Raw genomic sequence first — 17,862 nt, 5'->3', positions numbered from 1 at the left:
TCGAAAATCGCGAGGTGAATCTCGGATCTCTATCCGACACGATAGAAATAGGTACTCTATGTAATCTCACAATCTGAGAAACATACAATTCGGCTAGTTTATCCAATGAAAAATCCGTACGCACGGGGATAAAGTGAGCCGACTTAGTCAGTCTATCAACAACAACCCAAATCGCGTCCTTCTTACTTGCTGACAATGGCAGTCTGGACACAAAGTCCATTGTGACTCGATCCCATTTCCACTCGGGTATCATGATCGACTGAAGTAATCCTGAAGGCACTTGATGTTCCGCTTTCACTTGTTGACATATTAAACATCTCGAAACAAAGTCGGAGATGTCTCGTTTCATACCATGCCATCAAAACCAACGTTTCAAATCGTTGTACATTTTCGTACTCCCCGGGTGAATTGACATTCGGCTACAATGGGCTTCGTTCAGAATCATCGAAATGAGTTCTGAATTTCTTGGAACACACAACCGACTTCTGAACCTCAAACAATCGTCATCATCAATTTGAAATTCGGATTCCATATTCGGAATACATTCAGCCCGTTTTGCAACCAATTCATCGTCGACTTTCTGAGCTTCACGAATTTGATGAATCAATGATGGTTTGGCCTTTAATTCAGCTACTAACACATTGTCGGGTAGAACAGACAAGTGCACATTCATCGCTCGTAAAGCAAACAGCGATTTCCGGCTTAAGGCGTCCGCAACCACATTAGCCTTTCTCGGGTGGTAATCAATGACAAGCTCGTAATCTTTCAACAACTCAAGCCAACGTCTTTGTCGCAGATTTAAGTCTCTTTGAGTCATCAAATATTTGAGACTTTTGTGATCCGAAAATACATGGCACTTTTCGCCAAACAAATAATGTCGCCATATTTTCAAAGCAAATACGATGGCGGCTAGTTCGAGATCATGGGTTGGATAATTTCTCTCGTGTGGCTTCAATTGTCTCGACGCATAGGCCACAACTCGACCTTCTTGCATCAATACGCAACCCAACCCGAGTAGGGATGCGTCACTATAAATGACAAACTCTTTGCCTGATTCGGGTTGCACTAAAATTGGAGCTTCAGTCAAATGAGTTTTCAATTGATCGAAGCTTTTCTGACATTTCTCCGTCCATTCGAACTTAGCATCCTTTTGAAGTAGCTTCGTAATTGGTGTGGCTATCATCGAGAAACCTTTTACAAATCGTCGGTAATAACCGGCGAGCCCCAGGAAGCTCCGAACTTCGGTAACATTTCTTGGAGGCTTCCAGTTAAGTATGGCTGAAATTTTGCTCGGGTCAACTCGAATACCCGATGCGGATACCACATGACCCAAGAAACTAACCTCTCTTAACCAGAACTCACACTTACTGAACTTAGCATATAACTTCTTATCCCGCAAAATTTGCAACACTAATCTCAGGTGCTCAGCATGTTCGGTCTCATCTCCTGAATAGACTAAGATGTCATCAATGAACACAACTACGAACCGGTCCAAATACTGTCTGAAGATCCTATTCATCAAATCCATAAATACCGTAGGGGCATTAGTGAGCCCGAACGGCATCACTAAGAACTCGTAGTGACCGTACCTCGTTCTGAAAGCAGTTTTGGGTACGTCTGAATCTCGAATCCGCAACTGATAATAACCCGATCTCAAATCTATCTTTGAAAACACTGAGGCTCCCTTTAGTTGATCAAACAAATCATCAATATGCGGTAATGGATATTTATTCTTTATCGTCACTTTATTCAGTTGACGATAGTCAATGCACAACCTCATGGTTCCGTCATTCTTTTTCACGAACAATACTGGTGCACCCCAAGGTGAGAAACTTGGTCGAGCGAAACCTCTATCCGTCAACTCTTGCAATTGAGCTTTCAATTCCTTTAACTCGGTTGGTGCCATACGATACAGAGCTATCGAAATTGGCGTAGTTCCAGGTACAAGCTCAATACCAAACTCTACCTCCCGAACAGGTGGTAAACCCGGTAATTCTTCAGGAAAAACATCCGGGTATTCACAAACCACCGGTACAGATTCGGGTTTCTTTTCTAATTCTTTGTCATCAAGTACATACGCAAGGTATGCTTCGCACCCTTTTCTTACATATTTCTGGGCCAACATTGCTGATATTACAGCTGGCAACCCCCTTAAGTCCGTAGACTCAACTCGGATTATCTCGTTATTTGCGCACCTCAAATCGATGGTTTTTCTTTTGCAGTTCACCACTGCATCATGTACGGTCAACCAATCCATACCAAGAATAACATCAAATTCGTCAAACGGCAAAAGCATCAAATCGGCCGGAAAATAAGATTCTCGGATTTTTAGAGGGCATCTCTTACACACTTTATCAACAAGTACGTATTGACCCAAAGGGTTTGACACTCGAATTACGAACTCAGTAGACTCAACAGGTAGAGTCTTACTGGATGCTAAGGTTTCACATACATATGAATGAGTAGAGCCAGGGTCAATCAATGCAATCACATTAGTATCAAAGAGAGTGAAGGTACCAGTGATGACGTCAGGGGAGGATGCCTCCTCTCGTTCGCGAATGGCATATGCTCTAGCAAGAGTACGGTTCTCGGCTCGAACAGCCGTATCAGAGGCCCCTCTCTGACTACCACCCCTACCTCCTAAAATTCTCGGTGGTCTACCTCTAGTTGTCACTCCACTAGGTCTTGCACCTTGAATCTTATTCTTCTCATCAAGCTCCGTGCAATCTCTAATGAAGTGGTCCTTCGAACCGCATCCGTAACAGGCCCTGTTAGCAGACTTACCCCAACATTCACCTAGGTGTCGTCTTCCACATTGGGGACATTCAGGTTTCTCTTGACGATTATTGCCCACACTAGCTACCGAAGTAGCTCGGAAGTCCGTCGATGGTCGTGCTCTGATGGAAATTCCCGCAGTCGTCCTCGACTTATTAGTGTCCTCCCTGAACTTCTTTACAGCTGAGAACGGAGCTTTACCCGTCGATCTTTTACGATAGTCTCTAGCTTCAAATTCAGCCTTCTTCTTTTCCTTTCCAAGTTCTTCCGCCTTGCAGGCTCGTTCGACTAGTGTTACAAATTCTTTTATCTCCAAAATACCCACTAGTAGCTTTAAATCTTCATTCAATCCTTCTTCGAATCTTTTGCACATAGCAACCTCATCAGCTACACACTCCCGGGCATACCTACTGAGTCTTACGAATTCATGTTCGTATTCAGATACTGTCATACGGCCTTGCTTGAGTTCCAAGAATTCCTTACGCTTTTGATCAATGAACCGTTGACTAATATATTTCTTTCGAAATTCCGTCTGAAAGAAGTCCCAAGTTACTCGTTCATTTGGGACTATGAAAATCAGGGTCCTCCACCAATAGTAGGCTGAGTCCCGCAACAAGGATATAGCACACTTTAGACATTCATCGGGCGTGCATGATAGTTCATCAAACACCCGAATGGTGTTATCAAGCCAGAACTCGGCCCTTTCAGCATCATCAGTAACTATGGCCCTGAACTCCTCGGCCCCGCGCTTCCTAATCAAGTCTACAGGTGGCTTACTCAGCCTTACAGGATCAGTAACTGATGGCATTACGGGCTCTTGGGGTGGATTATTCAAATTTGGGAATTGTTGGACAGCCGGATTGGTTCGGGCATATTGCGCGACCCACTCATTCATCATGGTAAAGAAGGCTTGTTTAGCCCCCTCACCTTGATTATCCGCAGATGACTGAGGTTCAACAGGCGGTGTCCCTTGTGCAGGAGCAGCCGCTGCACTTTCAACATCATCCGCCAAGGTTCTCTCTACACCGGGATCCATTTACTAATCAAAACATAAATTTTAACCGTTAGAAGTCATCACACATTTAAACATTGACATTCGGCATGTATAGCCAAACTCATACGTGCTATGGTAGTCCTAGAACCGACTAAACCATAGCTCTGATACCAATTAAAATGTAACACCCCGAACCCGAGACCGTCGCCGGAGTCGAACACGAGGTGTTAACAGACTTCAAACCACTTTTTTTTTTGACATTTCCCAGACAAGCTGCCAATCTGCGTACTAGTCGCCTTAAAAATCATATCTTGAGTTCTGAAGCTCAAAATCCAGTTCTGTAAATTTTCCCTGTAACTAGACTCATATACCTATATGGTAGAATTTTTGTAGAATTTTTGGTTGTGCCAATTAGTACAGTTTATTAGTCAAAGTCTCCCATGTTACAGGGACCGACTACACTGACCTTTGCACATTACGACTTGGATATCTACCTGCACAGAGCTTCAATACTGATGCCGTTTGTTTCTATAGAAACTAGACCCAGAGAGGAATCTGTACATATATGGCATGACTCCTAATTATCTCTGGTGAATTTATAATGAATTTCCAAAGTCGGAACAGGGAATCCAGAAACCGTTCTGGCCCTGTCTCACGAGAACCTGAATATCTCTTAACATACTGTTCATATGATCATTTCGTTACTTCTATATGAAAATAGACTCATCGAGCTTCGATTACATAATTTATTCATTAATTAATTCCACTCCTACTATTTTTAGTGATTTTTAATTCTCACGTCACTGCTGCTGCCAGCATCTGTTACGAAAGCAACTATGCCTATTTCGTGATTTCTCCTTGATCTAACTAGTAATTCATCATACATATCACAAATTATGATCATGACTAGCCATGCCAAAGGCTAATCATTGTCATACATCTCCCTACTACACTATTTCCATATCATAAATTTTAACACCAAAAATAATCAACCATGACATATGGCATAAAAAAAAAAGTCGAATTACCAAGACTTACGACCTAACGTTATAAAACCAAACCCAACCGAACATTTATGCCACTTTCGCATGGCTAAAAGTTTACATACCAAATTTCAAACACAACATAATAGCCTATACATGCCGAAACGTTCTCCTAGACCGACTAAAAAGAAGATACCAAAAGTTGCTAGCCGGTGTGAGGACTCCGATGACGGCCCGATCACGCAAAAAGAGACGAGTCCAAGAAACCTAAAATAGGTGACAAGGAAACACCGAGTGAGTATATAACTCAGTAAGTCATAAGCAATGCACTACCATCCATTAATAACATTATCACAAGAGGAAGCAAAATGGAACGAGGCTAGTTACTCCATCCATACCGAACCATACCATAGTTCCTCAAACCTATCGGTTCAATCTCATACCAAGTCATGCATTCACATTCCATATACTAATCAATAGGATATTCGAGGCATTTTCATACATCATTTTATTTTCGTTACAATCATACAACTAAACGACCTTTCACCTATTCCACGATAAATCATATGTATGTGACTTCAATTATAATTGTCACATAGGTTCAAACTTACCAAGCTCAACTTCAAATATAAACATAACGCCTATTAGTCACGAACTCAAGGTACTGACCCGATCCGTTGTCCGTGATCGACTCAATAATGTCGCACACTTAGTGTCCATAATGATTCAAAAGTATATATTAAGTCCACACACTCAGTGCTATATAATCAACTCGCACACTTAGTGCTATATAATCAAACTCGCACACTTAGTGCTACATAATCAAACTCGCACACTTAGTGCTACATAATCAAGCTCGCACACTTAGTGCTACATAATCAAACTCGCACACTTAGTGCTGTACAATTTAAACCCGCACACTTAGCGCCAATCTCATGATCATAAATGTTTATACCCACACTCTTAGTGCCGAGATCAACAACTCAATACATCTCACCTCTTTTCTCTTCATTCAACACTTTCATCACCACATACATACATGTATATATATATTTATCATTCCATTCAGCATCATTACATAGACGTTATGATCATTTAAATTAATACAAACTATATGCTTAATGACTTACTTTGTGTTGGGTAAGACGGTTCCAACTCGGCTACTCGATGATCTTTTCTTTGCCTTTGCTTGATTCTCCTCCTTTAACTCCTTGAGCTTAATCAACAAATCAACTAGTTTAACCATCTTGCTAAACATTTATAATTCAATTACACATGCATATGTATGTCTGTATATTCGGCAACCATCCTCACTAATTACCCATTTAGTCGATTATACACATAATTAAAGGTAACATCACGAATGGGCATACTTATGTATATATATGTATATATATATATATACTTCGGAATGGGCATCACAATTAGATTTAACACCACCTTCATACTCAATTAGATGGCCGAATGCATGTATATAAGCACAATGTCAACTATAACATCATTTAAACACCTAATTTCATCTCATGAACACTCGACCCATTTTTACCCCATATGGCCGAATGTGTAAGATTACATTCAACACCACCGATGTACTTAGTTAGGTGGCCAAATATACCAAGTTAGACTTGACATTATACGTCACAAGAATTCTAATTTAATTTGTCAATTGCTTGGCCAAGAACTCACAAGTGCCTTATCTACAACCTATTCGGCCTTACTACTTAAACTTAGCCTTTCATACACTTATCTCTATTGTTTTAAAAGGCCGAATCCTTATGTGTTCCAACATCTAGCTTACTCAATTCAACACATCAAAACGACATTTAGGCCGATTTTGCTAGCACACAAGCCTTTGACCGAATGTCCTTGACCTCTAGTCACCTAAATTTTTATTCTTTAAAACTCATCCAACTCATATTTTTCATTGACAACCTCCTTAACTTCAATTTATTCACATCTTTAATCATGCTACATTCGACCATTATTTAACAATAATTCATGTATCTTTTTTATTAAACACTCAAAATCAACCATCTTCATACCTCATCACCAAAGACATCAAAATACCAACCAAGAATGTAACATTCATGGCCGAATATCATCTCCATCAATTAACAAAATTTGAACCATGGCTAGGTAGATTTCAAACTTACAACTTAAAATATACATGAATCTCAAAGAATAATATCAAACATACCTCAATCTAGTTACATGCATGGCCAAACTTCTTAGAAACTTTTCCCCTAGGCACCGAATATTCAAGAGCTTCTTAATCAACTTGAAGATGACCAAATGCCTTAACTTCACTTTCTTCTTTTTCTTTCTTCAGGTACGACAATTGTGATAAGGAAAAGGATGAACACTCCTTCTTCCTCCCTTATTTTATTCATCTTTTTTTTCTTTTTAATTCCTTTCTTTTATTTATTCTAATTTACTTACCAATATTAAATAATAAACAACATAAACTTGGAGGAATGGAACCATGCTTGGCCGGCCACTTATCAAGAATTGGGCACTTTGACATGCAAACTCAAACTTTCCTATTTTAATACTATTTGGTCCTTACTTATTTACCTATCATAATTTTCTAAGTCTCTCAACTAGATCCTTTCAAGCAAAATTCACATTCCTAATACAAAATTAAAACATCAAATTTTTATACAAGTACTATCACACATATAAGATATGCAAATAAAATTTTAACTAAATTTTATGACTCGGTTTTGTGGTCCCGAAACCACTTCCCGACTAGGGTCAATTTTGGGCTGTCACAATCAATCCCATAATCAACAAAAGAATTATCATCAATATTCTAGTCATAGATAAATCCCTTAAGAATAAGCCTATAAAACCTCTTAGAACAATTAGGATCCTAGGACACTTTCTTTCTCTGGGCAAGTATCATTTCTTGTTATTTCTTACCAATTTAAGTAGCATCTGCTAAAATTTTTGGTACCTTTACATTTTTCACTCTCATTTTTTCTTCTAGAAGTCGAATTATTCTTTTTTTTTTCTAGTTGAATAATTTTTAGTACCGTAGCAATATGGCTAGTTTTAGCTAACTGTTAAAATTAGTCCATCTACTTTTGAAATTTAAAAATGTAGGTTCAATTATGGGCATCATTAAAATTCTTTTGCTAACTAGTGTGATATTTTGAAGTAGAAAAATAAAATACTTAATTGGTTCTACAATCCTTTTCCTATCTCAATGTTTAGAATTCCATCTTTTGGTGCACTGGTAATAAGATTAAGTTCAGAGTCTGGATGGATAAATGAGGCAAGAAAGATCTTGATGGAAAGGATCTTTTGGTTAATGATGCTCTTATCCATAATGTTATGGTTTTGTACCTCATTGTGAAAAGTGGTACTAGATAGAATGAATCTTGAACATATCTTCCCTTAATGTTGACTTAATGAATAAAATACTTGCTATCCTCACTTGAAATAATGAAAAGGAACAGTGGCAAATCTAAAAAGGGCTGGCATGGGCCCCGACCCCCTAATGTAACATCCCAAAAATAGAGCCTAGTCGGAACAGTGGTTTCGGGACCACAAATTCGACGTTGAAATTTTATTATATGATTATTGTAAAGTCTAGAATATGAAAATATGCATGTGTTAAAGTTTCATGAAGAAATTCTATGAATAAGGTGTCCAATTGGAAAATAAGGACCAAATTGAATAAATTGCAAAACTTGGATTCTAGAAGTAATTTGCATGAAGTTGCTTTAGATTATTAATTAAAAGATCTTAAAGAGCAATTTTCCCAATTTCTAAGTTTTGGACAAAAATGGGCATGTATGGATAAAATTTCAAAGAAAGGGCTTAAGGGCATTTTGGTCATTTGGCTAATTAATGAAATAAAATGGGAAAATGAAGACAAAAACCAGCTCATCTTTTCCACCTAGCTTCCAAAATTTGAGAGCCACCATAGCTAGGGTTTCTTCATTTTTCAAGCTCAATAGTAAGTGCTCCCTAGCCCTGTTTTTAATGTTCTTCGTATTTTTGAAATCCCGGTAGCTTACTCTCTCCATTTTTACCCATATTTTGAGTTAAGGTTCATGTTTTCAAAGTAACCCATGTGTGACATGCTTATTCTTTGATGTTTTATGGAGGAATATGAAAGTTGGATGTGTGATAAACATCTTTTCCTAGGTGATTTTCATGAAAAACCCCTAAAAAGACCTTTTTGCAAAAGGTGTAAAAATATGTGGTAGAAATGTGAAATAAGGGAAAAATATGAGCTGCCATAAGAGGAAAGAACATTCGACTAGGCTTGGGTAATGTATAAAATTCATGCATTTCATCATGAAGAAATTCTATGAATAAGGTGTCCAATTGGAAAATAAGGACCAAATTGAATAAATTGCAAAACTTGGATTCTAGAAGTAATTTGCATGAAGTTGCTTTAGATTATTAATTAAAAGATCTTAAAGAGCAATTTTCCCAATTTCTAAGTTTTGGACAAAAATGGGCATGTATGGATAAAATTTCAAAGAAAGGGCTTAAGGGCATTTTGGTCATTTGGCTAATTAATGAAATAAAATGAGAAAATGAAGACAAAAACCAGCTCATCTTTTCCACCTAGCTTCCAAAATTTGAGAGCCACCATAGCTAGGGTTTCTTCATTTTTCAAGCTCAATAGTAAGTGCTCCCTAGCCCCGTTTTTAATGTTCTTCGTATTTTTGAAATCCCGGTAGCTTACTCTCTCCATTTCTACCCATATTTTGAGTTAAGGTTCATGTTTTCAAAGTAACCCATGTGTGACATGCTTATTCTTTGATGTTTTATGGAGGAATATGAAAGTTGGATGTGTGATAAACATCTTGTCCTAGGTGATTTTCATGAAAAACCCCTAAAAAGACCTTTTTGCAAAAGGTGTAAAAATATGTGGTAGAAATGTGAAATAAGGGAAAAATATGAGCTGCCATAAGAGGAAAGAACATTCGACTAGGCTTGGGTAATGTATAAAATTCATGCATTTCATCATACGAGCCTAGGGACTAAATCGTAAATAATGTGAAAGGTTAGGGGCAAAATGATCATTTTGTCCAAGGTGAAATTTAGACTCGAAAAGAATAATGTGAGGTATTAATGATTCATTTTTATTGTTATAGACCCCAAGGAACAAATTCTGGAGGTCGATCGAAGAAAACGAAAAGTTTCAGAATAACCGAGACGCAAAACCGAAACGAGTACCAAGTAAGTTCGAATAACTTTAAGTAAACTATTAATATGTCTAATTGCATGTTTTATGAATTTATGATAATTGGTTATAATAACGGCATGAAAATCCATGAAATATGTTAATAATAATGACATGATGATAAATGTCCTGGTTGAAGTAAAAAGGAAAATTCGATGGATGAACCATGGCTTATATGACTTGAAATCCTGCATGTGTTGTAGAAAAGGATTTAGCTCGGACGGGTAATCCGTTGATCTCAAATATAGAAAGGATCTAGCCCAGACGGGTGTTCCTTAAGTGATCGAGCCTCCCGAATAATATGTGCGCATTGTAGATTTTGCTCGGACGGGTAATCCAATTATGGTCTGAATTTAGCCTGGACTGGTAATTCAGATTCGAGCTCTTTAGGGTGTTTGTCGCTATAAGGGATTTAGCCTGGACTGGTAATCCCGACATCAACCTATGAGTTGATATTACGGAGGGTTTAGCCTGGACTGGTAATCCCGCCGTATGATGTGAGGTTCGCGGGAGTGCGCACTTGAGATGATCACTCTTATGACTTGACGGTAAATGGATAATCCATCGAGATTTTTGAGAAACTCAACGAGATCAACATGAGATATGAAAATGAAAATGTTGAATGATGAGCTCATCTAAGACAAATTACATGGTGTATTGTTCTGAGACTAACTTGTTGATTGAGTGTATATGATAAGGAAACCATTCCATGCTTGTTGGTTTTATTGCCTAATATGGTTGTATGCTAATTAATCGGTAAGTTTACTTTCCAGTTGTTCGGGCTTACTAAGTATGTAAATGCTTACCCCTCTCTTTTCCCTGTCTTACAGAACTCATGGACTCGTGAAGATTGAGAGACGGTTGGAGAATCAACACACTATCATCTTGTCTAGCTTTGGTATATAGATACTCTTATTTTGTTCAATGACATTTATAGGGCTTTTGTTATTTTGTTATATGTGTCATTTGATTAGCCACTATGAAGGCTTGTAAAAGTATACATATTCACTTGTATGTGGCTATGGAATTGGCTCATATTAGTGTAGGTTATGACTTAAAAATTTTATGCATGCTTGTGTTCAGTTGTGCTAATGAGGATGAAATATGGTATATCACATTTAAACACATGTAATGTGACCAAATCACATGGGGTGGTTAGGCCACAATTTGGCAATGAGTTAAGATAACGAGCCAAGCTTAATTGAGTTACAAGTCATCAAAATCCTTAATATAAAGGGGATAACCTAGCATGTATAAAAACCGATGAGACGAGGTTTACATGCAATGAGGCATACTAAGGTCATTTAAGAGTATAATTAAACCATGTCAAGTGTTATTGAAAATTATAAGTGGATATGGTTATTAGAGGGTGACCTAAGGCTTGGAAAATAGCCTAACAAAGTCCACACGAGTAGACACACGGGCGTGTGTCTACGCCGTGTGTGACACATGGATCGCCTTATGGGCGTGTGATATGGCTGTGTGTCCCCTGCACCTAAAAATTTTAAGTTAGAATGCATGGTAGTAAATACACGGGCAGAGACACGGCCGTGTGTCTCAACCGTATGGAGGGCACGGCCTAGCATACGGGCATGTGTCTTGGCCGTGTGCCCCTAAATGCGTGCTGATGCCATAAACAGAATGCTCAAGTTTTTGGACACGGGCGACCACACAAGCGTGTCTAGGCCGTGTGAAGGATACGGGCCAGGGACACGGGCGTGTGTTTAGCCGTTTGAAAACCCCTGTAGGTTCAAAATGAGAAATAAATTCAATTAATTCCACATGGGTAGGGGACACGGGCGTGTTCCAAAGCACACGAGCGTGTGCATTGCCTCTACATGGGCGTGTAATGCTTAACTTAGCAAATTTTCCAAGAAGTTTCTTAAGTTCTCGGTTTGATTCCGGACCATTTTCAATGTATGTTTTGGGCCCGTAGGCCCATAATAGGGACACTAAGATATTGTTTGATTGGGTTCAAATTGGAACGAAATTTTATAACCCGTATTTCTAAAAATGTTCGAGTACATGTCTGGTAACGCCTTATACCTGGTCCCTGTCTCGGGTACGGGTAAGGGTAAAGGGTGTTACACCTAAAATGTAAAATTATTATTTAAGCCCTTAATTTTTTTAAAAACTTTAAATTAGTAAAGGAAAAATTGTACTTTGACCCCCCTAAAATTATAAAAATTTGATTTAATCCTTTAAAAATTATAAAGATATAGACTATAAAAAATTAAAATTTCATTCGGCCCCCCTTAAAAGATTGTTCTGGCTTCGCCCCTAAAAAGGAAAACATTTTGGTTTAAAGATATACATCAAATGGGGTTTATGCTACTAGATTCGGTTACAAATTACTCTTCCTTGTTCAGGCATAGTCTACATAGAGCTTCTTTGAAGGAAATTTGGAAGTTAAAGACTCTTCCTAAGATCAAGTTATTCGAGCGGAGGCTCGGCCATGAGATTCTTCTTATTGCAATAAAGTATGCCCATTTTTTCTCAACCAATGACCCTCGGTGTAGGTGATGCGATGGTTCGAGAGAGGATGTTATGCATGTCATCTAAGATTATCTCTTGTTCAAAGAGGTATTGATTTTGTGTAGTGTTGATAATATCATATTAGGTTCCTCTTTTTGTAGAGTTGTTGATTGGTTGGAGTTTGCTATGAGGAAGCTTGATAAAGAGGCTTTTACTAGCCTTTTAGTGATTCTTTGGTAGCTTTTGGATGTAAGCAATTTGGAGGCAAGGAAAGATGATTGTCCCTCAATATGCTCTTATTCAGGCTTGTACTATTCAAAGGACTTCCAGGTCTATAACTTACTATATGCAACCATGCTGCCTAGGAGTTTGAGAGTTGAGCAATAGGAAGCCCTGAATGTACAGATGCTTAAATTCAATGTTGATGCAACTTAGACTGCGAAGGAGCATAAGGCAGTCTTTGGAGTTGTGGTTTGTGATTTTGAAGGAATGGTTCATGTAGGCTACATAAGACAACTTGAAGGTCCCTTTGATGCTCTTTCAACTGATGCCCTTACTATTATTGGTGTCTTGATAAGGCAACTGGCCAAGATCGTATTCAAATTGTTGGGCACAAGAAGAACTAAACCAAAATCTGGAAAAGAAAGAAAGAAAGAAAGAAGTAAACATATTAGAAACAATAAAAATAAAAAGAAAAACAAGACATAAAATCAAGAAAGAGAGATGGAAAAAGATTGAATAGAAGAAGACAAAAATAAGACGGATGACGGAAAGATTGTCCCTCTTGAAGAACAAAACTTCAATAAAAACAATCAATGGTGATGAAAAGTTAATGTCTTATGAAACCCTTTGAAGAAGAAACTTTAACAAGCTTCACAAAATGGCTCTAACCAACCCCTTAAAGCCGAACCCTAGGAAAATGGAGGGTGAAGCGTGCTTCCCATGGCTTTAAGAAGAAAACCAAGAAGAAAACTATTTCTAAAATACATAAGAAATATATCTTTTAAAGGTATAAACTCAAAAGAGTTGTATAAATCAAATAATTAATGTGCCCTTAATGAATAATGAAGAAGCCTTTATATAGACTATCTAATTACATCACAATAAAACTCTTTAAGTAGAATGAAACTTTTATTAATCTAAACAAAAAGTATTTATAGTGGAACTAACTTTCTTATTGATTAAGAAACATAAAACTTTTAAACAACTTAAAATATTTTAAAATATCCTAAAATTCTTAATAAATAAATAATAAATATAAAACCTAATAGATACAACATCAAACTCATATATAATCAAAATTAAGCTTTAAAATTGAACCCAATATGCTTTAAACTCGAATTAAAGTCCGAAACTCATAATTTGCCGTAATAATCCTGTCCAAAAATTTTACTTGTGCATTCTTCACTAAAATAGTCATAGTTTGAACTCTTGGACTCGAAATCAAATAATTTAAAGTGCATTTCGACGATAAGAGATAACTCTTTAAATAGTATGGATGCATATCAACTCAGAAATGCTTGGATTCCGTCCAAAAACTTGTCACAAGTAGACTGATCTTTTGAGCTTGAAAAACAACCACCTCGATGAAATTAAGTTAATAAAATTTATCCCATCCACACATGTATCACATCCGAAGTTAAGCTTCAATTTTCGTGATCTTTTGAGCTTGTCAAATGAGTTTTGTAAAAGGTTAAGCGCAACATGTTTTTGGACTAAAAGTTGGGCCATACTCGGATCATGTCCTCAAGATGGCTAGAGAGCTTGATCTTCACTACAGTGTAGTTGAGTTTGATTGCCTAACTACTGTTAATAAACTCAATTGCAGTTTGGATTTTTCTTTTTACAACCCTTTTGTTGAGGAAGCCCATAGACTTTGTGCTTGGTTTGATTGTGTTTCTTTTCGTTTTGCTCATTGAGCAACCAATGGCATTGCGCATAAACTTGCCCATTGGTTCATTGATAAGAATGTTGATCATTCATTTGGTTCGGATTTTCCAAATATCATCCACCTACTTGGTTTAGATGATATTTTAGTCTAATTTATGATATTTTACCTTTATGGGCCCTTTGTTTTCAGAAAAGAAAAAAGAAAAAAGAAAAAGGAAGTCCATCTTCTATTCCCAGCCGATAAAATATCCAAACACTTAACAAATAAACCAGCACGTGTCTTTGGCTATCATTTGCAACATTTGCATTTCATCTAAAAATGATTTTGACAAATAAAAATATATATACACACACACACTTTTTCTGCATTCTACTTGCTAATTCTCTTAAAAAGAAGAGTAAACATTTTCTAGTTGTAAAGCCAATGTAAATGACAAGAATTCGGAGGATTTGCTCATATAATTTATTCCAGCAAAGACTGGTCAATAAATTCTGTAACAATGAAACCAACAAACACATTAGAAATGGGAAAATAAAACAAAATTTACAACAAAGATAAAGTCAAACAACATGCTTATGTACTTTTACAATCTTCCAGTCTCCACCAAGTCCCAACTACAAAAGCATCTGCCATCTCTCACCATAAATTTATAGTTGCTAAAGGAAGCCAAGCCACCATTGTCATACTTCCAGGCAGTCCTTAACCGCCTGCTCAAATTTGTCAAGCGAAGTTATGGTATCCTTCAGTGCATCTGCAACCCTGTGTCTGTGCAAAACAAGAATTAAATAACTTATTGCTTTGCAAATGCAAAAACTCAACAACTGTTATTTGGTACGGTAAAATAAATACAACATGACATAAAACACAACTCTACATGAAAATAGTAATATGAATGGTACATGAAATACATGGTAATTTATCAATATATGATTACAATACGAATCCATGAATTGTTAGGTTCATTTAAAAGTTGCCAATATTGCTGCATATTACTAGAAATGAACTCCATCTGCATTGGGTACATTGAGTTGAAACTGAAAAACCATACCTACTGGAAGCAACTTGGATATCACTTTCATTTGCCAAAGTATTAAGCGAGGTAAATGAGCTGCCAAGAAAGAAAAATAACACTAAACATTATTAACAAACTAAGCTGTTAAACAAGTTATGATGGCAATAAAACGAATTAGCACTCAACAGAAAACGAATGAAGGATTATTCCGAATCCGACAGGCATTGGATCTTAGGGAGACTAAAGGAAAATAACCCAAAATGCTTTAAAATGATCTGGATATCGAGTTCTACCTACAAACACCTCAGGAACAAAACATGCTTGATTAAGAACAAAACTTCATTGCCATTTCCTTATACATTATAACAAAACAACACCCAGAATTTAAAATGTTTAGGTCTCAAGCAATGAAGATAAGTATAACACGATCACAAAAAGGGATTAATAGCAACTATAACACGGATACCTTATAAGATCATCTAGCATAGCTTCAGCTTCCAGCTTAACAGGATTCTTATTCTCAAGCAAAGAAGAAGCATTTTTCACAATCAAACGAAATGTGCAAACCTGTGAATTAAAGAAAATCAAACTACAAAATTATAACCCAAAATTAGGAATTCCTCTCAGATTTTGTTTTGAGTTTAAATTTAGTGAATATAACAACGGCAGTATCTATATATTAACTTTGAAGGAATCAAAAGCCTAAACAGTTTTCACTTAGAATTAAAGAAACCATGCGCAACAAATTTCGATTTCATTCAAGGACAAGAACAAACCTCGACTCCGGTGTTGGCTTGAAATGCAACAAAGGAATTCCTCTCCTGTACAACACAATCCCTAGCGGCAGATTTCAAGAGCTTTTGCACTTCCTCTAAATCAGTATTCGAAATAGTTGATTCCTTGTCCACTATTCCAAAAAGAAAAGTATCAAATAACCAAATTTAAGCAAAGAAACACAACAAACAGATCAGCGTAATTACAGAAGAAAAAGGGAAGAGAAATAAAAATGTAATTTACTGAGCAAAAGATAAACAGAGCGAAGGCTTTGTCGAGAAGCATCGATTGGTGCCAATAGGAATTTCGAAGACTTCCTCTTTTGCTCTTTAAGCCAATCCTTTGGTCCTGCTGCGAACAGCAACAGACACTCAAACAGAAGTCAATAAAAGAAAAAGGAAATCAATAAAAAGAAAAATGATAGACAGCGAGAATTGCGCACAAATTCCAATGGAGAAGGCAGAAGCATGAGGGGTATGGAGTAGGGAAGGAAAGAGGGAGATTAAGGAGAGAAAAGCAGCGTCTCTGCGAGAGATAAGGCGGAGCACTTTCTGTCGATTCTCTTCACTGGGGGTGATGGAAAGGTTTTGATTTGAAATGGGAGGTTTCGTAAGGATTGGCGGGAGGCCAGCTACGGTGGACACGGAGGTGGTTGAGATAAGGCGGAGCATTGGTGGCGGCATGGCTGATAAACTTGCAAGTAAACGAACCGTTTTAACGGCCGTGCTGTAGAGTATAAAATAATAAACCATTTTTTAATTATTCACAAATATTTTTAAAATTAAAAGCCATTATATTATTTTTTCTTTGTACTTATTTTTTTAATCATTTTTCGCATCAACTTTTTAAATTTAATCAAATTATTTACTTTTAATGAAAAGATTTTGCCCATCAGTTTTTCAAATTTATTTAAATTATAATTCATAAAAATTTTTAAAAAATAAAATATATTTTAAAATCAACAAATTTTAAAGAGCTTCATAAAAACTTTTAGAAAAATTTATCTATATTAACAGTGAAGTTTAGTAAAATACACATGAGCTGCCACGTCAATGCCATCAAAATTTTAACAATTAAGTCAATTTTCTTTTCTAAAAATAAATAATTTGATTAAAATTTAAAGGTTGAGACTTGAAAGCCAAAATGACCCTCGGAAAAAAGATGAAAAATGACAAAATGAATAAACATTAAAACCTAAATTTATCATTATCCGAAGAGGTATCCATACCTAGGAATCGCGAACATCCCCAGCATCATTGTTCTACCGAGGTGGTTTATCCTCGCAACTGCCGACTCAAACAATGGGGATGTACGATGGGCGACTAGGACACGATCGCAATCGACGACGGAGGAATGAGATGATTGTAGCGATCAACCCTAACATGCACGTGAAGATGAAGACGAAGTCAAAGTCGATGAGGAGCCACCAACCCAACTAGTGCGACAGAACCTTAGGCGTGCCTGACGCCCACCCAACTATGGCATATATTTGGGACGTCGATAATTATGTTATTTGTAATTTTCCGCAATTGTATACTTTGTTTTACATCCCAAATGTACACTTATTTGCAATATACGAAACAAATTTATTAAATTGGTTTGCTTTGTACAATATCATATTGTGAGTTTAACATTTACAATTATTTATGTTAGTTTTCCATTTAAGTTTCTTTCCGTTAATTTGTTAAGCATAATATTTTGAAAAAGTAAAAAATTGCTTAAAAGGTTCAGAAAAAGATTAAATCTTTGGCT

General features: G+C 36.9%; 1 protein-coding gene across 2 annotated transcripts; it reads right to left on the bottom strand.

Annotated features, from left to right (window-relative positions):
* Positions 1 to 14,754: 14,754 nt before the first annotated feature.
* Positions 14,755 to 16,872, bottom strand: LOC107916922 (uncharacterized). Of its 2 annotated transcripts, XR_005908965.1 has the most exons (7): positions 16,553 to 16,872; positions 16,354 to 16,461; positions 16,113 to 16,243; positions 15,803 to 15,903; positions 15,373 to 15,432; positions 14,906 to 15,089; positions 14,755 to 14,815 (listed from the first exon to the last, which is right to left on the bottom strand). XR_005908965.1 is itself a non-coding variant. In XM_016846297.2 (6 exons), exons 1-6 carry the CDS (start codon positions 16,860 to 16,862, stop codon positions 15,005 to 15,007), a joined length of 795 nt encoding a protein of 264 aa, XP_016701786.2. In that variant the 5' UTR covers positions 16,863 to 16,872; the 3' UTR covers positions 14,755 to 15,004. The 2 variants fall into 2 exon arrangements, 1 of the variants encoding a protein (XP_016701786.2); XM_016846297.2 differs by having other exon boundaries at positions 14,755 to 15,089.
* Positions 16,873 to 17,862: the final 990 nt, after the last annotated feature.

The sequence above is a fragment of the Gossypium hirsutum genome, chromosome A01, assembly GCF_007990345.1.
Source record: "Gossypium hirsutum isolate 1008001.06 chromosome A01, Gossypium_hirsutum_v2.1, whole genome shotgun sequence".
Classification (NCBI taxonomy): domain Eukaryota; kingdom Viridiplantae; phylum Streptophyta; class Magnoliopsida; order Malvales; family Malvaceae; genus Gossypium; species Gossypium hirsutum.
Note: the sequence above shows the minus strand (reverse complement) of the source record. Positions and strands in the feature narration are given on the sequence as shown.

Excerpts from the sequence above, each read along its gene's own strand:
- LOC107916922 (XM_016846297.2), bottom strand. The coding sequence starts at position 16,862 with ATGGTTTATTATTTTATACTCTACAGCACGGCCGTTAAAACGGTTCGT. Across the intron at positions 16,244-16,353 it reads CTCTGTTTATCTTTTGCTCA|TGGACAAGGAATCAACTATT; the intron begins GTAAATTACATT and ends TTTTTGGAATAG. Across the intron at positions 15,904-16,112 it reads AAGCCAACACCGGAGTCGAG|GTTTGCACATTTCGTTTGAT; the intron begins GTTTGTTCTTGT and ends TTTAATTCACAG.